This window comes from Mizuhopecten yessoensis, unplaced genomic scaffold (genome assembly GCF_002113885.1).
Source record: "Mizuhopecten yessoensis strain PY_sf001 unplaced genomic scaffold, ASM211388v2 scaffold10603, whole genome shotgun sequence".
NCBI classification, from domain to species: domain Eukaryota; kingdom Metazoa; phylum Mollusca; class Bivalvia; order Pectinida; family Pectinidae; genus Mizuhopecten; species Mizuhopecten yessoensis.
Window position 1 is genome coordinate 2,225,181 of NW_018408629.1, and position 23,060 is coordinate 2,248,240.

General features: G+C 32.9%; 2 protein-coding genes across 2 annotated transcripts in view; both read right to left on the minus strand.

Moving 5' to 3' along the window:
* Positions 1-9,166, minus strand: part of LOC110461377 (actin-related protein 2/3 complex subunit 3-like) — a 12,086-nt gene extending 2,920 nt beyond the window's left edge. Inside the window, exons 1-5 of the mRNA XM_021514827.1 lie at positions 9,080-9,166; positions 7,731-7,827; positions 5,792-5,868; positions 5,362-5,430; positions 4,155-4,278 (exon numbers count right to left, since the gene is read on the minus strand). Coding sequence (XP_021370502.1) covers positions 4,155-4,278; positions 5,362-5,430; positions 5,792-5,868; positions 7,731-7,827; positions 9,080-9,085 — 373 coding nt within the window. The 5' untranslated portion in view covers positions 9,086-9,166. The remainder of the gene's footprint in view (positions 1-4,154; positions 4,279-5,361; positions 5,431-5,791; positions 5,869-7,730; positions 7,828-9,079) is intronic.
* Positions 9,167-16,203: 7,037 nt separating this feature from the next.
* On the minus strand, positions 16,204-22,893 carry LOC110461361 (actin-related protein 2/3 complex subunit 3-like). Its single transcript, XM_021514807.1, has 7 exons — positions 22,825-22,893; positions 22,285-22,381; positions 20,799-20,875; positions 20,466-20,534; positions 19,891-20,017; positions 18,923-19,017; positions 16,204-17,487 (listed from the first exon to the last, which is right to left on the minus strand). Exons 1-7 carry the CDS (start codon positions 22,828-22,830, stop codon positions 17,425-17,427), a joined length of 534 nt encoding a protein of 177 aa, XP_021370482.1. The 5' UTR covers positions 22,831-22,893; the 3' UTR covers positions 16,204-17,424.
* Positions 22,894-23,060: the final 167 nt, after the last annotated feature.

Consider the following 23,060-nt stretch of genomic DNA (forward strand, 5'->3'; position numbering starts at 1 on the left):
GAGAGAGAGAGAGAGAGAGAGAGATAGAGAGAGAGAGAGAGAGAGAGAGATCTGGGCCAGTAAAATAAAAAAAAAGATTTAAATAAGTTAATTAAGAAGAATTATCTAGGAATCGAGGAGAGACGGAGAACATGAAAAATATGAAAAGCTGTTTTTACCTTGGTATTATTTAAATTAAACTTCCGCATAGTCTAATATTTTCATCCATTTTCTCCATTCTTTCTCAAACCTATCCTGTGCAGAATCACCTTGACTGTTTACAATATATTTTTGAACAGTATAATGTTCTTTAATCATGTTAACTAAGGCATTTGGGCTCAACGTTTGATGTCGACATCTTGTCTTATAAATATAAAACTTAATAATAATTAAAATTTCATTGTCAATTCTATTATATGTCATACTCTCGTTTGCTACCAATAATCCAAAAAGAAAACTGATTTTATTAAATGAAAATGGGATAAAAAGTGCATCTAACAATATTTCAAAACTTTGTAAAAAATTCTGTACTTCTCTACATTCCCACAAAATATGAATGATTGTTTCTTGTTCTAAATTACAAAGTGTACAGAGTGGACTTGTCACTAATCCTACTTTAAACATGGATGAATTTGTTGTCAAAATATGATGAACAATTCTATACTGAAACCATTGTAGTCTTGAATTTTTTGTTATTCTAAAAGGGGTCTTATATATATCATTCCAATTAAAATTATTCAAATCCAATTTTTCTTCCCATTTTCTCCTCCCAGAAGCAATAGTATCTTTTTTTACCATAAGATTATAAAAATCTTTTATCCCTTTTACTCTTTTTAAGAAAAATTTAATATTACAGGGTATGATAGGGTATACAATAGCATCCTTTTTACAATCAATTTTAACTAAATATTTCCTTATTGTAGTTAATACACCATGATATTGGATAAAATTTGTATTTACCTGATAAATTTGAGCAAATTCTTGAAATGTGTAAAAAGTGCAAGTCTCAATGTCTTTTATTAAGTCATAAATTATAGTCACTCCTTTATTATACCATGTCTTGAAAAATATTGATTTTCCCCCAATAGTAAAATTCCTATTGTACCATAATGGCATTTTCCAGATGCAACTTTCATTAATTTGTTTCACCCGCTCCTTTTCATTAAACCTTCTCCATGCTTTAAAGACATCTTTCCAAAAATAATTTGTGCACTTATTAAGACATATTGGAATGTAATCACTTCCACAATGAGATAGCATATGTAAGTCAAGATGTGTTTCTAAGATAACTTGCCACTTGCCCGACTTCTGATATAATCTCCGTATCCACCCTAATTTTAAGGAATCAATGAATGACCTTATATTAACCATTTTAAGACCTCCTTCAAAATAATTTTGAAATATCACATCTCTCCTTATTTTATCAGTTTTACTGTTCCATAAAAAGTTAAAGAGAACATTATTTAATTGATTCAAAAAAAGATCATCAGGATTTGGCAATGCAATAAATAAATGGTTAAATTGTGATATCATTAAAGATTTTATCAGATGGATTCTACCTATAGGAGTAAGTGATCTTCTGTTCCATGCCATGATAAGTGCTTTAAGTTTAATTAATTTTTTATCAAAATTTAATTTTGGGATTTCATGAAGATTGACACTAAATTCTATTCCCAGAAGCATGAATTTTGTCCTACCCCACTGCAATTTTAGATCAGGTAAAAATGTATCTTCACTATGTATTTTGCTCCCTATCCAAACCACCTGGGTTTTGTCTATATTTATCTTCAAACCAGATATTTTAGCGAAAGTATTCAATTCTGCTATCGACTCTTTTAAAGACCTTTCTGAACCATCTAAAATGAGAGAAGTATCATCAGCATACTGAGAAATAAGGATTGGACTTTTATTGACTTCTATACCCTTAATCTTATTGTTATTTCTAAGTCTTATGCCTAGTATTTCAACACACAAAATAAAAATGTAGGGGGCGATTGGATCACCTTGGCGACAGCCTCTTTTTATGTTTAGAAATGATGAAAGATTACCACCTTGGTTTATAGTTGAACTTACATTGGTGTGCAGTAGTTTTATCCAGCATCTAATATCAGAACCAAAATTAAAATAATTTAAAACTTTATCAACAAATTCCCATGAGACTGAGTCGAATGCTTTCTCAAAATCTACCATTAATAACATACCTGGAATATATCTTTCTTCTGCATATTGCATAATGTCATAAACTAATCTAGTATTTTCCCCTATATAACGGCCTGAAAGAAATCCTGTTTGATCTTCACTAATTAATTTATCTAAAACTGTTCTAATTCTACCTGCTATCGATCCAGACGCTATTTTATAGACTATATTCAATAATGTTATGGGTCGCCAATTTTTTATGAACTGCCTAGGTTTATCTCCCTTGGGAATACATGTTATAATACCTTGCCTTTGTGTTACTGATAGCAAACCTTTCCTATACCCACAATTTATAGATCTAACAATGAACCCACCTAGCTGTTTCCAGAAACACTTAAAAAATTCTACAGTAAACCCATCAGAACCGGGACTTTTGTTATTTTTCATATTTTTCAAAGTTTTTGTTGCTTCATCTAAAGTAATTAACCCTTCTAGACCAAAAGAATCGTTATTTTCTAATTTTGAAACATCACATGTATTCAAAAAATCTGCTAAATCTATATCATCAATATCAGTATTATTATCATATAACTTTTCATAAAATAAACGAACTTCTTCTAAAATTTCATTCTGTTGTGTAATAATAACATTATCATCTTTCTGTATCTTTGGTATAATCTTGGAAGTATAATTCCTATTTTCTAACTTGAAAAAATAATTTGTTGGCTTTTCTCCTTCCTCTTGCCATCTTGCCCTAGATCTAATTATACTACCTCTTACCTTCCTCAACCTAATATTTTCCAATTCCCTTTTCTTAATTTCTAAATCTTCTATGTCTACATGTTCCTGCTCTTCAATAGTTTGTATTTTTCTCTTAAGATCATCTTCCTCCCTACTTTGCTGTTTCTTTCTATAAGATGAATAAGATATACTTTTACCTCTGATTTCCATTAATAATGTTTCAAGAAAAAGCTGGTCATCAATTACAAATTCTATTTCTGTATCTGGTATATTCATTATAGCATTCAGATTATACACTGGCAAAGAGTACTGAGTTTTTGTTTCTAAAATAATATTTTTCACCATTTGATGATATTCTTCCTCATATAAAAGAGATGAATTAAATTTCCACAATCCCTTTCCCCGCTTGAATTCATTCAATTTTAAAACAAAAAAAATATCAAAAATATCAAAACTAATATGATGGGTAGGTATTCAGCCAGATGTTATGTATTAAATATAAGCAATACTATTCAAACATTTTCAACGTATAAACGTTTCAAACTACGATCTAAATTGATAAATGTTAAAATGGGCAGCATTTACTCTTAGCCTTTTCCCAGACAGATAATATCAAATTTCTTAAGGTACTTTTTTGCAGACATTTGTCTTGCACTATTCCAATGTATTTGACTAAATGTTTTTTGTAAACAGTGGTTATAAGCATTAGTACCGTAATGTAGTTAAATAAATTACAAACTCCACGTGTTACGCGCTCTATGCTCATGGAATATGTCATAGAAAAATGAAGGCACGCTGCAAGCTATTTAATTGGTTTTAGGTTGACAATTACCCTGACCAATCGCAAGGCTGATAACTATTATTTGAAGATTACGAAGGAGCGACAACCGACTTTAAAGACAGTCAATGTTTTAGTGATGTACATCAAGTCTTGTCTTATCCACAAGGAGGCACACACTGGCCCTTCGTAATTGCCATGACATATTTCAGGGATTTAGAGAGCGTAAGTAAAACGCCGTTCCCGGATTTTGTGAAAGGGGATGTCTATGGGAAATACAGTTGGGGGAGGGGTCATGATCCCTAGTAGACCTCCTAAATACACCATTTATACGTATTTGATTTTGCAGGTAAAATTAAGAGGGAACTTGGTATATCTTTATTTGATGTCAAAAATACTAGTGTTAGCATAATGTATTTCATATCTTTATGCTGTTCCCATTAAATCAATTATTATATATTAAGATCTAATCATTTTCAGTTTTATAAATAGTCTCGATATCATAATTAAATTATACCTTCTTCGCCGCGAGATGGTTTAGCATATAATGCATTAAGCGGGAAACCAGGTTCTCCTGGAATAGGATACTTCTTCAATCCTAGGGTATGCATCTCTTTATGGCCCTGTTTCTGCGATGTACACTAGGAGTAAAGATGTAAATTATTTGACTCCGTTAATAACTTATTCTGACGTTGTAAGACACAATCAAATACTTAGCATACTGTTAAACATGTCTCAGAACCTCATCATTTTTGATGGTTTAATCAATTGTATATACGCAACGTATTTCACATTAACATTGCCACTCAATCAGGATATCATACACATGACATTCAACATAAAAAAATGCACTTATATATAGGATCATTATATTCTTACATGAGTTTCATATCATATATGAGATTTATGAAACGAGTCTGGCGAGCTTAAATGAAAAATTCGTGACGAGTTTCATGAAAACGAGTGTAAGATCCTTTTGATCATATAATCAAGATTTGGATTAGTGGCCTTGACACCAGACTTAGACATTTTGACAGTATGGTGCCCCCAAACCCGACATCTATCTGTCAAAATGTCTCCCCACAACAAACATCTATCTGTCAAAATATCTCTCCACAACCGACATCTATCTTGGTCAAAATGTCTCTCCACATTAGACATCTATCTCTCAAAATATCATTCCACAACAAACATCTATCTCTGTCAAAATGTCTCCCCACAACAAACATCTATCTGTCAAAATATCTCTCCACAACCGACATCTATCTTGGTCAAAATGTCTCCACATTAGACATCTATCTCTCAAAATATCATTCCACAACAAACATCTATCTCTGTCAAAATGTCTACCCACAACAAACATCTATCTCTGTCAAAATGTCTACCCACAACAAACATCTATCTCTGTCAAAATGTCTACCCACAACAAACATCTATCTCTGTCAAAATGTCTACCCACAACAAACATCTATCTCTGTCAAAATGTCTACCCACAACAAACATCTATCTCTGTCAAAATGTCTACCCACAACAAACATCTATCTCTGTCAAAATGTCTACCCACAACAAACATCTATCTCTGTCAAAATGTCGAAGTCTGATATCAGGGATAAAGGAAACAGAAGATAGCTTATCAAATACCAGCGGATGTCTCGATCTAGCAAACGTTGCTTGTCTGAGTAATATAGTAATTAACAAGCTGAATAATTATCAATTATACATACCTTTTGTAATTTCTTAATACATTCGGATATGAATAATGTTATGTAGATCAGAGTACGATCCGCTTCGCTCTGCAAAACAACAGCAGTATAATGTTGATAAAAACATTTCTAATATTTTCTTTGTGCTTCTTGTCTAATTTTATGTTTAAATAAGGGCAAGCTTAGTATAAATATTTTATGAGACCAACGCCTGATACTTTAACGTCAATATCAAACATTAGCACAACGTAATAGCAGATAAATTAGGATTCAGAAAGATCTCATAATAAAAAAATCGTTGCAGATTTACTGTAATTATAATTAAGGTATATTCTCGGTATTATATGTTTTACAATATTTGAAGACATTTCACATGACATGGACTTTCCTCTTGGTATGAAAAGGAGTTTTGTATACTAACTATTTTAAAGATGAAGTTGATATTTCTCACCTTTATTTCGTAGTTCTTGAAGAAAATATTGGATTTAAAGTAGTATATTCCCTCGTCCACTATATCAAAATCACTAGCTGAAAAAAAGAAGACACGCGAGAAGAGTAAATATCATGCTAGACAAGGACTTTCTGAAATGTTAGAGAATTCACCAAAATGTCACTTGTATAGATATTTAGTAAATACCATATCATTACAACATTATCTATGTAAATATATACCCAAGAAACATAGAATTGCACTTACAAAGATACGTTTGTCTGCACATACATTGCATATTGAAACAGGACGATATAGAAATATTGTAAGGAATGAATGCTATTGTAAAATATGTAAGTCTGTAGATATAGAGGACGAATATCATTTTTTGCTTATTTGTCCTATATACCAAGAGCTCAGATCAAAGTGTGTAAAAATGTATTACTGACCAGGTTTAGCAAATATATATATGATGCCACTTAATTGAGGAAGACTATGATATAATGACATTTAAATGTGTCAAATCTTTTGTCCATTCTCCACTGCGTTTTGCAGTGTCTGCCAATGTATTTATATTGTTACATGTACACTGATGAGCTGGAAAGCTTAAAGTTAATAAAGAATGTAAATATGATATTCAAACATTAATGCAAAATGTTCGTAATTAGCCATAAAGGTTACTCATTTCTTGTGACATGGATACTTCAGTGAATAATCGAGGGCGTAAGGCACACACGACATTTAAATTGATATCAAGTTATATGCGATCAATTCAATACAATGAAATTGGCAGTTATGCGGGGGATGTAGCATTATATTCTTGCTTAAATATAAAAAAAAATGGGTTGAGAATGAAAATCGGAATATTTAGTCGATTGCTTGTCTCTATACTTTAAATCTTGCATGGTAGTCCTCCCTGGAGTGACGTCACAGTCCGGATCTGTTTTACGTCCTTGTTTATATGGAGAGGGATCAATTTTGTTCTGTGCTAATGGATTTATTATTCATAAATATACATATGTGCAAATAATACCGCTTGTACACATTTTTCATTAGATATTACCGTCAGCATATTTCATTGTCTAAGAGATAATCAAAGTGAACATATTTTTAAAAGACTAATATTGCTTTTATATCGCTTAAATATAAGCGTTGTTTGTCCTCTCTGTCACTAATAAAGCTCTTTGGTGAAGAAATAGTTTTGTTTCAGAGAGTAAGGCACATTTGCCCCAACTTAAGGTCATTTTGGCCATACTTCCACTGTTCCAGATAGCCTAGTTTGAAAATTGTCTGGGGCAGTAATTTTTAAAACTATTTTTCTCGCTCATAGGACACTGTTTTAATGATCGAAAGACTAAATATGGATGTTACACACATACATTGAGGAAGAACTATAAAGAGTTTCAGTACTTCTATTGTTCGAGAAAGCTTCAATTTACACAAATTACATTACGATGTTATTTTTTACAAAAAATCTCAATCATAAATCAATTGAATATTTATTATGTACTTACATTGATGAAAAATGTATCATTTTATTTACAGAAATAATATAGGCACTTTTTTCATGGCGGCAGGTCACTTCTTTTAAAATTGTTCAATATGTTGAAGGGTTGAAGGTACCCTGGTTGGAAAAGTTATTGCGGTAATCATTTTTTTTTTTTTTTTTTTTTTTTTTTTTTACTTAAATAATGATTTAAAGAATAAAACATACTTATCTCTGTTTTTACATAAATAATGATTAAACAAATTTTAACATACTGTTTTATGCATAAACCATCCGGGAAAGACCAACTTAAATACAGAAAAATCGAAAAATGCTTAGAATCATTCACTTTGAAAACAAAAGGATGAGGTTTGCAAAATAATAAAAGATAAATTAAACTTTATATAGAAGTACCTTCTTTAACAACATCAAAATAATGCAGACTATATTTAAGAACAAAGTAAATTCACTTACTGTCTTGTGGAGCAGGTCCTTTAAAATTTGTTCTTAGAGGACACAGTGCCATGTTTCCCACCAACTTGGGCGGGTTGAGGAACAGAGAATGATGAGGCTGCACAATCAAATATTTGAATTACATGATTAACAATTCGAAAATTCCCCACTGCTCTAAAATCCCCGTATACTCATATGTATTTTTAATTAGTTTAAACAAATATGATATTGAAAATTGACAATAAAAACGAACAAGCAACACATTACATCAACATGAGATAGACCTTTCGCGAATAAATGAAACAATATATATTACATGATGTGTTCATTCAAAAATTACAAACATTGACAGGAGAGAGTTAACGGGGCTTCAAAGATCGAGAGCAAGGAGGATCAGACCATTACCTGAAGCGTGTCAAATTGTAGGTGGAAATGTCATGTTATATGGGATCAAATTAATTGGACAAAGGACCAATAGAACTTATCAGTGAGTTTACGTTCCATCCAACTCTCCATCTTTACTGTATTAATCAGTTGTATGTTCTTGTTCTGAACATAGCCTCTTTAACTATGTTTATTTAGATAAATCTCAAAGAATATATTATTGGTCATAATGAGGAAACTAGGTAAGTGTCTTCAAGTAATTCGGTAAACATGTCATAATATAGAAAAATAAAAATAAAAAGGCATTTTCCTTATATTGTCTTAAGGTTGTGATGTCTCAAATATCACGACAAACATATGCATCTGCAAAACTTAGAAGAAAATGTTTATAAATCATAATGATGACTTGGTTTGATTTGTTTGTGCGTTACGTCGTGTTAACAGCTGTGGGGAACTATGAGGACGAGCCATGTTTTCGTGATGGATGAAATCGGGATGAATGTCAGCTGGTTTCTGTATATCACAGAATAACCATTTTTTTATAAGTTCTACATTGATTAACTGAGCTTTAAAAAATATGCATTATAATAGATATACTAGTACCACATGTTGTTAAATCAAATCTGATTCTACGACTTCCCCGCCCGCAAGGTTTACCACTATGGTGGGGTGGGTGTGGTAGGGGTTATTCCCGAAGCTCAGAAAGCCCTCTAGATCCACCACTGCGTAATATTATGAAATACAGGATGGGTAACTAAAGTTATAACAATAATTCATAATGCTAACAGTCAATCAAAGTAGTAAATCGGGTAAGCATTCGGAATATAAAATCATAATACATATAGCACTGTATATTTCTTCGAATAGTTTATGATGAGTAAAGGAGAAAGCTCAGTAGAAAGACATGATCGTCTACCGATCCACTGTAACATTCTAAATACGGAATTGAACACGAGATAGTAAATATAGGAAGCTAATAATATTACCGGCATTGTTGAAACGTCCCCTTGTGATCCGCCCCTTAGACTTTTGACATCCAGTCAAGTGTAGTTATAAACATCCGTGTATGAACTGATAAGTGTGGATACGTCACTGGCTAGGCTCTCGTGTTAATACTGACTAGCTATACACCGTTATCATTACTGTTAGTTTGGTATACAGACGCATTGTTAACTTTCACGTAGTTCTGATCGATTAGATAATTCTGAAATGGGAGGATTTTTAAAAGTTTTCAGAAACAGATACAACGATCATTAACTTAGTTAATTAGGATATAACAAATTGCTATTTTGATTTATCAACCAAAACATCCCTTGCGTTTTCTTTACATATGTCATCAAAGTGTATGTAAATCCGTTAATCAAATGCAAATTTGGTGAAACTGGGGCAAAATATGAACTTACGAGGTATTTATAGGCAACCTGTGATAGGCAAAATGTGGTATACGTGTATTTATTTGCCTTTACCAGAATAAATATGATTAACCCTTGGACATTTGAGAATAAACTTTTTCTGCTTTATCGACAACACCGGTCATTTAAGTACAGGTCAAATTCTAGTTATATTGTCACGCTATCAAAGTAAGATCGGGGAAGAGGCGACACCAAATGGCATAGCGACCACTTTGCCCGTCTCTGGAAAAAAATGTGAAGTAATTAAGCTTGTCTGTCAACTATTGGCATCAATATCGGAAATCGTGATATTCGGAGCAAGCCCATGACATGGAAAAGGAAGCATTTCATATATTTTTGGTAGACGCTGAATCTGTTGTCCAATCAGTTACATATCAAGGGGCCAGCTGTACAACGAACATTAATAAGCTTAATCACTGTTTAATTAACAACCTATAATAATTTGGTCTATATACAAGGTAAAAACTCGTAATTTTGCATGTTATTTTACTGTGCTACACTATTGCTATCTAGCAAATTTTTTACTTAGTTTGTGGTTGTGTTTTATAGAAAAATAAAAAATGAACTTGCGCTAACCACCGATTGAGTTGATTGATCACGTTTGAACAACCGGGCCCAGGTTTCACCTATTCTGCAAGTAAGGTTATATTTTACGTTAACTTTGCCCTTAGACACCTCATCGTCGATATCCAGGGGTTACGTTCACGTTCGCTCTCTACACCCCTAGACTATGTCAAAGCAATGTTGAAGGCACGAAGATAGCTGTTTGATTGGTCTCAGGTAAAAACAACTGACCAATCGCTAGGCTGATACGTATACATGTCCTTTGAAGATTACAAAGAAGAGGCGTCCGACTTCAAAGCCTGTCAATTTTTACCGTTACGTGACCGCGAGATTATTTTGATGTATATCAAAGGATCGAACTAGTCTTTTGGTCTCATTATCAAGGGAGCAACATGGCGGCGTTGGGTTAGAAGCGTATGAAGGAGCTCCGGTAATTTATCCTGAGAATGCCTCTCTAGTAACCCCGGAAAGTCCCCAATATTGGACTGTGTGACGGTGAGATCATTTCTAACATAATGATAACATTATTTTGAAAAAATATTTTGAAATATCCCCTTTGCGGACCATAATAGCATTCATTACCTGTATACCTGAGGTACACACATGTACCTGAACGATACCTGTGTTGCACGTGCAGACTACTATACTCACCTATGTGACATGTATGTTAGTACTGGAGTTACACCCTGGAAAGCTGTGGTTTATTTATGAACGTTTATTCGTACATGTACATATACATGTTCATCTTTTTGTATAATACGGATTTTAATGTGCGTTTACTGTGTAAGAACGGTAAACTAACCAGTATGACCTTGAACTGTGTGCACGTGTAGCCCATGGGTAAGAAACGTAATAGATCTCATACGGACACGAGTACTGTAATGGCTATGGCACATAGAGATCTCTATGGTACCCCACATGGTAATGTGGCCGCCACGCAACCATGTTTCCAACCTGCCCCGCAGTACCCGCAGTACCCTATGCAAAGCTCGTGTATACCCCCCAGTTCTCCTGCGAATCCTCAGTTGATGTTCCCTCAGGCAACCTCGCCTACTCCTGACACCATTTCCCCACACTTCAGTGATCAAATTCTTCGAGACATATTTCAACGGTTAACTAAGCTGGATACACTGGATCAAATCATGTCTAGACTCAGTGTCATCGAGGGCAAGTTTAGCAGTATGGAGAGTTCGTTATCAGGCGTTAAACGTGAACTTAAAACACACAGTGAACAGCTCGAGGGTGCGGATTTCGACCATTCCATTCTTGAAGAGAGAGTCAGCAAAGTGGAACTTGAACGGGAGGAGGTACGGGAAGAAAATCGCCTACTGAAAGATCAAATACTCGAGATCCAAACACGATCGATGAAGGACAACCTGTTATTTGGAGGAATCCCAGATGTTGACCGTGATGAAGACACCGAGGCTGTTGTGAAGGAATTCATCAAGACGGAACTCGGTATTGAAGAGGAAATGCAGCTTCATGTTGCCCATAGGCTGAGGAAAAGATCCGATAATAAACCTAGGTCCATAGTAGCTAAATTCTCTAGCAGAAAAGATAGAGACAAAGTGTTGAAGGCTGCCCCAAAACTAGCGGGGAAAAGAGAATTCTCTGTATTTGAGCAATTCCCGCCGGAAATAAATGACAGGCGACGTTTACTCTATCCGGTGTTTAAGGAAGCCAAGAGGCATGGAAGGCACGCTCGCCTGCTAGGTGATAAACTCTACATTGACGGTAACCTTTACATCCCACCTCAGCATCATCATCCTAGTCATCCTCCCATAGGCCGAGATCATCCTCCTGATTCTCGCAGAGGACCTGGATGGCACTCATCGGCCCAAGGACGGCAGACAGCCACGCCCCCTAGTGGTCAGCATCAGTTCCGTAATGCTCGTCACGTGCCAAACCCCCGCAATGACAGTCGCCCCATGTAGGGAGACGCGACAAGAGGTCAACCCCGTGACATTGATAAAGACACTATCAAGTTTACTTTCCTTAATGTTTGCGGTATTAAGTCTAAGATACTTTTGCCTGAGTTTGAAGACTTAATCCTAGCACATGACATACTTATTTTTGCAGAGAGCAAGATTGATAATCTGGATCATTTACAACTACCGCCTGACTATGAATATTTTGCTAAATGTAGAACTAATGCATATAAAAAATCTGGTGGTATAGTAATTATTTTTAAGAAAACTCTCAAGTCGATGTTGACTTTTCCTAAAACTTTATCAGAATATGTATTGTGGGTAAATTTTTCAAAACACGTTGTGAACTCTGATCTAGATTTTCTACTGGGATGTGTTTATATACCTCCCGAAAATACTAAGTATGCATCCCCGGAAGCGTTCAATGAAATTGAAAGGGAGATGATAGAATTATCCCATCATGGTAACAAAGTCGCCATAGTCGGAGATTTTAATGCTAAAACCCAAGTTAGAGATGATTTTGTAGAACCAGATGATAACTTCATTCGTTCATTAAACTTAGATGAAAATGATGAGCTATACTCATATCTCTATGATATTGAAAAGTTGAAATTATATAATGTTCCTCTGCGAAGGGCTAGTCAATGTAAAGCTAAAGTTAATAATTATGGCAATAAATTGCTTGACTTCTGCAAGCAAAATAATATGTATATTGCCAATGGTCGGATTGGAAATGATGCACAAATAGGTAAAACTACATGTAGTGATGTCAGCGTTATAGATTATCTATTGCTGTCGTCAGATATGTTTCGGTATACAACAGATTTTGAAATCAAAGTTTTTGACCCACTCATATCAGATGTCCACTGTAGACTTGTATTTAGCCTTTGTAAATTAACTGATGAATGTATATATAATACCGAATGTCATGAAAATCGATATACAAAGTGGAAATCCTGTAAAGAACAAGATTTTGTAAAACATATACTAGATGATGAAAGAGGTAATCTCCATAGAATTAATGATAAATTAAATGAATTATTAAATAAACAACACGACAATGTAACCAATAACGAAATTAATGACATTGTAAACTCAATTAGTGAATTGTTCAAAGGCTCTGCTAAGCAGGTTTTTGGTAGTAACAATGCTTACAGGAAACGGAGGTTGAGATGTGATAATAAACCTTGGTTTAATAGGGAATGCCACTTAAACAGAGTTGAATTTAATAAAGCCAAGGCCTTATTTCACAAAGTAAATAATCCTATAAATAAAACTAATCTCAATAGAGCTAGTAAAGTTTATAGAAAAACATTGAATAAAAATTACAGAAATTATCAGGAGAAATTGTCAAGCGAGTTAAGAAATACTGCTAGAATGGATTCAAAAAAATTCTGGAATATTTTGAATAAATGTGACGGATCTGTAAAGAAAGGTAATGCTGATATATGTATTACTGAATTATATGAATACTTTAAGGATCTGAACAAGTCTGTTTATGATGATGACGATTTTGAGCTGGAAAATCCTGATAATAGTATTTTTGATGATTATCTGAATGGTGAAATTACCACTGATGAAATTAAATTTTCTTTAATCAATTTGAAGAATAGTAAAGCCTCTGGTATAGATCAAATCCTAAATGAATATCTAAAAAGTACAATGGATGTATTTTTACCAATTTATCAAAAAATATTTAACCTTATTCTGAATACTGCGTCTATACCAGATGTGTGGAAGATCGGTATTATAAAACCAGTATATAAAAACAAAGGCGATCCAAAAGATCCGGATAATTATAGAGCGATCACTTTAGTCTCGTGCCTTGGCAAAGTTTTCACTTCGGTTATTAATAATCGTTTAAATAAAATTTCTGACGAATTTGACCTGATAAGCAGTGCACAAGCTGGGTTTAGAAAGGGTCATTCTACAACCGATAACATGTTTGTATTGTATTCTTTAATCTCAATATATTTTTCATTAGGAAAAAAACTTTATTGTACGTTCATCGATTTTAGTAAGGCGTTCGATTCTGTATGGAGAGTTGGTCTGTGGAAAAAGCTCCAAAAAAGCAACATTACTGGAAAAATTTTCAATATTATTTATAAGCTATATGATAAAACCAAATCATGTGTTAAAAATGGATGTGAACAGTCGGATTTGTTCAATTGTGAGATCGGTTTAAAACAGGGCGAAAATTTATCGCCATTTTTGTTTGCAATTTATTTAAATGATTTAGAAACTTATCTTGTTGAAAAAAATGTAAATTGTCTTCAAACAATAGACAAATTATGTATTGATAACATTGGAGTGTATCTCAAACTATTCATTATCTTATATGCCGATGATACTGTCCTGTTTTCAGAAACACCAGATGGTTTACAGTTAGCTTTAAATGAATTTGAACAATACTGTAATACTTGGAAGTTAACTATCAATTCAGGAAAAACTAAAATTGTCATCTTTTCAAAAAGAAAATGTGCAAGAACTCCCCATTTTACATTATGTAACGTAGAATTAGAAATACTGGAAGGGTATACCTATCTAGGATTATTCTTTAATTTTAGTTGTAGCTTCTTTAAAGCAAGGAAAAAAATTGTTGAACAAGCACAGAAATCAGTGTTTGCTGTCTATAAGAAATTGAGAAACATATCTTTACCAGTTGATCTACAATTGAAGATATTTGATTCATTAATTATGCCAGTTCTTCTCTATTCATCAGAAATATGGGGTTTTGAAAACACAAATATTATAGAAAAAATCCATCTTCAATTTTGTAAATATATACTAAATGTAAGAAAAAGTACACCAAATTTCATTGTTTATGGTGAGCTTGGAAGATACCCACTAGACATCGAAATTAAATGTAGAATAATAGTATTCTGGCATAAGTTGATTACCTCTAGTAAGTTATCAAGTACTATTTATAAGCTTATGTATACATTACATGAAAATGGAACTATGTTATTTAAATGGCTCGCATATGTTAAAGATATTTTTTCTCAAACTGGCCTGAACTATGTGTGGTACTATCAATCTACATGTTCTTTTTCAAAAGACGAAATTAAGAGGCTTGTGAAAAGTAGACTGAAGGATCAATTTATACAGAAATGGTTTGATAATATTCTTAACTCCTCTAGAGGACAAACATATTCAATATTAAAGACAAAGTTTGAACAAGAAAAATATTTAATTAAACTTAATACAAATGATAGGAAAATAATGTGTAAATTCCGTTCTTGCAATATGCATTTACCCATAGAAAAAGGAAGATGGTTAGGTATTCCTCGTCAAGAAAGAACCTGTACATTATGTAATTTGTACATTGGAGATGAATTTCATTACTTATTTATATGTGAAAGTGTTTTAGTTAAATGTCTAAGAGAGAAATATATACCAAAATATTATTTCACTTATCCAAGTCAATTAAAAATGCAAGGATTGTTTAATATATTTAATGTAAAAATTCACACAAAACTTTGTAAATTCATAGAAAAGCTTGAAAAAATATTAACTTAATTTCTGTACTATTTGTGTACTTCTATATGTATCTATGCTATGTACAATGTTGTAATTGTGTACATCACACGCCATGTATCATACTTACTATATGTATGTGACCTCTTGTTACACACGTAAGTGTGTCGGAGTGAATAAATAAAAACTTAGCAATGTTGAAGGCACGAAGATAGCTGTTTGATTGGTCTCAGGTAAAAACAACTGACCAATCGCTAGGCTGATACGTATACATGTCCTTTGAAGATTACAAAGAAGAGGCGTCCGACTTCAAAGCCTGTCAATTTTTACCGTTACGTGACCGCGAGATTATTTTGATGTATATCAAAGGATCGAACTAGTCTTTTGGTCTCATTATCAAGGTGGCGCACACTGAGCCAACAATTTTGCTATGACATATTCTAGGGGTGCAGAGAGCGAAAGTGAGCGTAACCCCTGGATATCGAGGATGCCGTAAGTTACATCCTTGACAATGAAGCGTCTGTCATGATTTATTCACTACTTTTTAGGTTGTTGGTGTTCAAATACTTTATTATTCCTCAATATGACGTTGGTACAGAATCTGCATAGTTGTAATGAATTCATAAGTTCGCCCTCATTAAAAGGCGTGAAATCTCTTTGCGGCGAATATTTTCCAGTATACAGCATTTAGCATGGTATTGTTAATAAAAAAACAAGAACAATATCAAAAATAGTTATATCATATTTAATAATACTCCTTTTTAACTTATAAAAGCATTAATACATAGTATATCTTAATAGATGGAAGAATGTAACCTTACATATTTAAATGGTTCATAACTCATTCTCTCAATATGGATACATACATGTTTTTATCTCATTCCGAGACAATTAAGTACTGATAATTTTAAAAGATTTGTTTTAACATGTTTCCTGTAAAGAATATTATTAAGAAAGTGTACAAAATTTCAGATCAAAATCAAACGACATCTGGTCTAGAGATTCTCTTTCTTCTCATGAATAAGAAACTGATCACTAAAATACAAAAACATTTAGTCATGTTTTTACAAATAATTTTCAAAATTTGAATTTGACAACTGAGTTTCACATATAATTAAAAATGTAATGAAATACAATACAATTAGTTGGACTCTAAACATAAACCTTGTGATAGCTTACAGCCACTGGATTACATTGGAGAGACATTTTCTTTATTAATGGTACAGATTCCAGGTAGTTTCCCGTGGCTGGTTTCTCTTCTATGTAACATACTGCTATAATAGAATTTGTACAAACAGGTGTGTATAGCACATATACCGGTATATGTTATAAATAAATATTGAAAACAAATCAGACCTACGATGTCAAAATGCACCCATTTCAATTAAAAAAAAAAGAAATTCTACCATAATTTAGCTGTAAAAAATATCAGATCAAATTTATGATTGCACATGTGTCAATTTTAAAATGACATTATACCATTATTTCTAAGTGAAAAAAAATATCAGATCAAATTTGGAAATAAAGTAAGCTTAATTAATATTCTTCAAAGGAGATTTTGAAAACATGAAAATGTGTTTTTTGGTACATTGAAATTCCTACATTGCAGATACCTTGGATAAATAGTTACATATACAGACAATTTCAAAGAAAATATAGACTTTGTTCATTCTCCTTGAATATATTGAATGATATAAATAAGCTTGAATTATATTTGTCAGATAAAATGGAAAGAAAAAATACATCAAACATGTATATCATATGACATCATACATACATGTTCTAGTATGTCACATGCATTTAAACAATTGATGATTTACTTCAGAAATCTCCCAAAATCCTTAACAGCGAATACATCATTGATAGAATTTCAGTGTATTCTCTGTATGGTTTCTGAAATGTGTATCCTTCTTGTTATGATAATATTTAATAAATCTAAGTAAATGTCTATCACTGTCCGGGTGCTGACAAACTCTTGTCCAAAAACTTCCTCTTTGAAAAGCACATCCACCACTGAAAAATTGAAGGTTAACAAATATCAATACACGATATCAATTGTTACTTATCATTTACTTAATATATGTGTCAATTAAAATCAAAGTTATTACCAACTCATTCTTATTTTAACCCTTTCATCCCTATGTAATTTTAGTAAGCTCTACCATGTAATAATTTGGAGCAGTCCATTATGTTCTATAGTGGTGAAAGTGTTGAAATAAAGGGTAAAGGATCATAAAACTCTCAAATATTGTACTGGAAATACTCTTAAAGAAATGGGCTACTTTACTTTGACGGACAAAAATACTTTCCTAAATATTATCACTCTTTATCAACTTTAAGAAGTGATTTATAGTTTTAGTGATTGATTAGATGAAACATCTGTAATGGCATCAGGAATAAATGCATGGAATACACTCGGAAAAATTGGATTTCATATTAACTAAAAAATAACTGTAGAACGTACATATCAACCTGTTTATGCTTCCATGAAAATGTAACCAACGCAAAATCAGTAAAGTGGAAAAATAGGTCACAGTAACCTACATGTCATAACATGTCACCTAAAGGTGAAATACCCTTGAAGATGAATCTTTATATACCGTTTGATGACTGATTGGAGTGGGTTGTGGGGGTATGACTTAAGCAAAAGAGATAATTCTTGCACAAACGCACAAACTGAATATAAGAAACATTTTTATACATTTAAACATGCATATAAAGCAAACTTTTATTTGTTGGGACCTCTGTGACAATATTCATGCATAAATGTCCCCTGAGTATACATATATATCTGTTTCACATGGAATATTTTTACGAGTTTTTATGAGTGTAAGCAATTTGGTCTCTCGCCATCATGACTGTTCCGAGGCCATATTTATGTTCAGAACAACAAAGGAATTGATATCTTTCTGCATTGTTTCCTTTCGCTCCAATTGCATTTTACCCAATTGTAGAAGTATTTTTTGACAGACAATGTCATGTGAACATCATCTTTCAGTACATAAACTTCAATAAAAATCCACTTTTGACATTCTGTCAAAGATTTCTGTGAAATCACAACTTGATTTGGCCCTAATTAATCTGACAGTAGCGCAGAAACACAGAAACACTTTCTGATCAGAAAACATTGCTTATAAAGCAGGTGTTATGTGAAGTTTAGTTTGGGGTTTTAAGCAACATATATCACCAATTTAAGTATATTAACTTAGAGCTTAAGGTGTAGACAAAAATGCATTTTTTTTTTAAATGTACTGCATACAGCTTTTATTACATACAGCCTCACTTTCATCTTTATTAGAATAATGCAATATTGAAGATTTTAAGGAAAGGAATGCTGGATGGTTTGTGCAGTAACATGTTGGCAAAAATAACCCTGTTCTACAGAATTACAAAAATAATCGTTCAGCATGTGGAAGTAAAATAAACAGTGACAATTTTAGCTATGTACCTTGCTGGGTTTGTCTGAGGCTTGCTCAAACACCTTCTCACACATGCGAAGTCCTGTCTCCTGTCGGATCTGCTGGAGGTAGGCCCTCATGTTATCTGTGGAACAAAAAAAGTTGATTGTACTTTTTTACAACTTTTCAAAGGTGTACTGTAAGGAATCAGACATTTTGGGTTGTTAGTATTTTACATGATCCTGATAAGAGACGTATATAGTCATTTAAGGAAGTGCCAGATATCAGAAGTGGAGCAAAACCAGAGTGCCCGGAGACCCCCCCCCCCCCACCAACTGGCAGTCGGTACCTGGCGACTGCCCCATGTGATTCTCAAACCCCCGACCCACTGGTGGAAGGCTAGTGATTGTCAGACGCCTTAACCACTCGGCCACTGCGAACCCAGAATCGGACAGGAATTCAGGTACCAATCCAGACAAAAGCATTCAAACATTTATGTACATGTATTTATTTGGTTCATCCTCATATCCCATATTTTGAAACACTCTCTTTACAAAAAAAGTTATTACTTAACGAATCAATGACTAAGGAATAATTCACTGTCTGACAATTTCTTTGACAATATTTTTGTATTCTTTTTCTATTTCTGTAGACTCGGTCTCAAATGTTTTACTGTTTGAAAACAAAGCATTACTGTGATGAAAGTGGCAACTTAAAAGGAGGTCATTTTGAATTTGAAATAGTGATCTATGCCTCTAACAAGCTCCCTCCTCGAAACAGGACCACATGTGATGCATTCCAATACATTTGTATGTACTCTACATTTGGGATCCATGTATGTACTGTTTAATGACAAGACTATAAATAGGGGCAAGTACACGGTCACCATACAATTGTCATTGCATTTTGATAAACTAATCAGAATGCAGTACAGTATGAAATTAATTATGCCAAGATTTTGTTCAGTCTAGTTGTGTTGTAGATGCTGTGCAGGTCTCAGCAACCTAGCTTGTCCTACCTTCTTCACTGCGACCGGATGGTTTGGCAAACATTGCATTGAGTGGGAAACCTTTCTCTCCAGGAATAGGGTAGTTGTATATACCAATCGTGTACATTTCCTTCTGTCCCTGGTTTTTAGACTGACACTGAAATTAAGACATAAATATACCATAAATTTTTATGGGCTTGTTGACTCCAAATCGTTATAAACACCAATCTACCTTTGATGCTACTTTTCCTGTTTGATACCGTTTATTTTTATGGTTTTTCCAAAAAAAAAATCATAAAACCGGAACTGCGCACTATACCAGAGTGTGCACTATACCCGCATATTTCTGGTATCTCTTTATTATATTTACCTTGACATTTGATTTGGAAGTTTAGCACAATAAAACTAAATTTGTCTCTCAAAATAAGGGAGAGTAAAGTACAATAAACTAAAATATTTTTAAAATTTTGATTTGCATATAATTATGAAAATATTAAAACATTAAATTATTAGTTCTATAAAGCTAACAGTGCTTTAAACGAGGTACAGGTATGCAGTCAGAATTTTTAGGCAACTTGTATCTGTCCAGAAAGCATGGTACCCACCTTCTGGAATTTCTTAAGGCACTCCGATATGAACAATGTAATGTAAATTAAGGTACGGTCTGCTTCACTCTGTTTGGAAAAGAAATAGATTATTAACTTGTGGTAAAATGTTCAATCAAAATAACATGGCATTGGATTATTTGGAATGTGTAACTTGTTGTGTCAAGACATTCAACAAAATCTATTAAATCTTCTATTCATTGTGTAAATTATTTGCAAAATATTTGTATATGTTGACAGAAATATTAATACTGAAAATTGATGTTGAATTTTAACTGCAGCTATTTAATATCGAATTTGTATTTTGAAGTGATAGATAATTTATGAACTTACCTTTATTTCATAATTTCTGAAGAAGATATTGGCTTTGAAATAGTAAATTGCTTCATCAATGATATCAAAGTCACTCGCTGCAATAGAATTAAATGGTCTGTTAATACCACATGAACATTTTTTTTTGTGTAGTATCTCTACGTAACACGATGCCTCACATCCAGTATATATATACACAGTATAGTCGGTACAATCACTGGGTACCTGCAGTTCTGGTAATGTTTTCCAATAAATATGTGACAATATACCAGACAGTCGACAACAATAACGAGTAAGCAAACCTAAACAATGCTATAAGATATGTTTGAATTGTGTTGTATATACTAGATTACTAAGTCACCACTGTAGACCATAATGGACTCATCCAGATCAAAGCATGGTAGACTTTACTCAAGTTAAATAGGGGTCAAAGGGCTAATAAGAGAATACAATTTTTTGGTGGGAAAGTGTCTCTGCAAACTCATTTGTTTTTGTACATTAGTATTTATCCAAATACAATAGTTATTCTAAACAAATGGCAAGCTTTATTCCTATACTTTAGATTTTAAATGGCTATTTATATGGTCATGATTTTCAGATATAGCACATTGCAATTTTAATTTTCTCACTAGTACATTTGAAAGAAGTGATATATACCAGATTAAATACTAACACAGTATAGACCGTTATGGAGCTGATATATATATACAGATTACCAGAGAACCTGATAATTAGCTCCATGCATGGATTCCTTGCCTTCATATATACAAGTTAACAGATATAACTGGATAATTGCAAAATCCAACTGATTTTAATAACTTATTATTCTTTCCAATGTTCTTTCATCAGTTACTGGTACACCATTGTGAAAGAGTTCAGACTATTGCAGTTGAAAAAAGGTACTTTTGAGATAAATATTGCTATAGGTTTTTATTGATTTTGTTTCATTAATTGGTTTTAAAAGTGATTCATGATGTTGTTTGTCATTCCAGGTTTTGTCTTGACATCTTCAATGTCGTGTATTCTTGGAATACAACTTAAATTCATTAATAAAAGAAAGTATATATTGGAATGTTTTGCTGTCATGCCTCTTGTTACATGAAAATTGGCTAGTCACAATGTGTTCCAATAGATCTTCCAGGAAACACATTTCAGGTTTTTTTCATAAGAAAACTATCATCACTACTGCAATATTTATCGACTTTGAAATCCATATTAATGTATTGCTTTTATGTTGATAACTATTGCATTACATTACAATAGTACAATGAATGTATTACTGTACTCCTAGCTTATTTTCGAAGTCTTTCTACAGAGGCACTAACATGCATTTTGGAAATTGATCTGCCTATATATCATATACAGTAATATATGTAGCCTGTTTTGCTGTTGCTCAAGGACAGGTCTGCCTATACATTTATATAGGTTATAGAATCAACCAAAACAAATCGCTTCCGTGTACAAGGAAGTTTCTGAAGATAAAAACTAAGGCAGCTATTTAACTTACTATCCCTGGGAGCTGGTCCCTTGTAAGATGTCCTCAGTGGTAACAGCGCCATGTTCCCCAACACCTGGGGTGGGTTCTGGAACTGAGAGTGGTACGCCTAAAATTGGAAACACTTAATCTTTAAAATCTAACAAAACGTATTGTTGAAAAAATAAAAAGATGAAATATTTAAAAATCAAAGAATATCCATTTCTAACCCAGAGAAATGTGAAATCACCGGGGTTCGTTAAAAATATCTAACGCCAAAATCACTCTGCGATTACTTGTTTTATAAAAATCTTCTGTTTGGTTGGCTATTAGCCATATCAGTATAGCATATATTATATGTATTAGACATTTTTAACGCTTGTTGTTATGACTCACAGCAAATTTCCGTGATACATTACATATAGGCCTATATCTTCTCGAGATCAAGACCATATAACGTTATAAATTTGTTTTTTTGGAGACACTGAATTATATTTTGTATTATGTTCCCAATGCCTCATGTACAAGTTCCGTACATGCAAATTAAATTGATCAAAGAAGAAGCTTTCTTACCGGCATGATGTTTCCTTTCTGGTCAATTCACCTTTTCGACTTCCTCGTTGGATCGCTTACATCAATACCAAAAAATAAAATTGTATATCTTAATTTTTATGAAATTCATTAATATTCACACAACAAATGATAAAAAATAAGTTCAAAGTGATGAAATAAACATATAACATCAGAAAAAATACATATTGAATATAATTCTATGGTTATTTTTAATGATATAAAATATATTTTTTCTT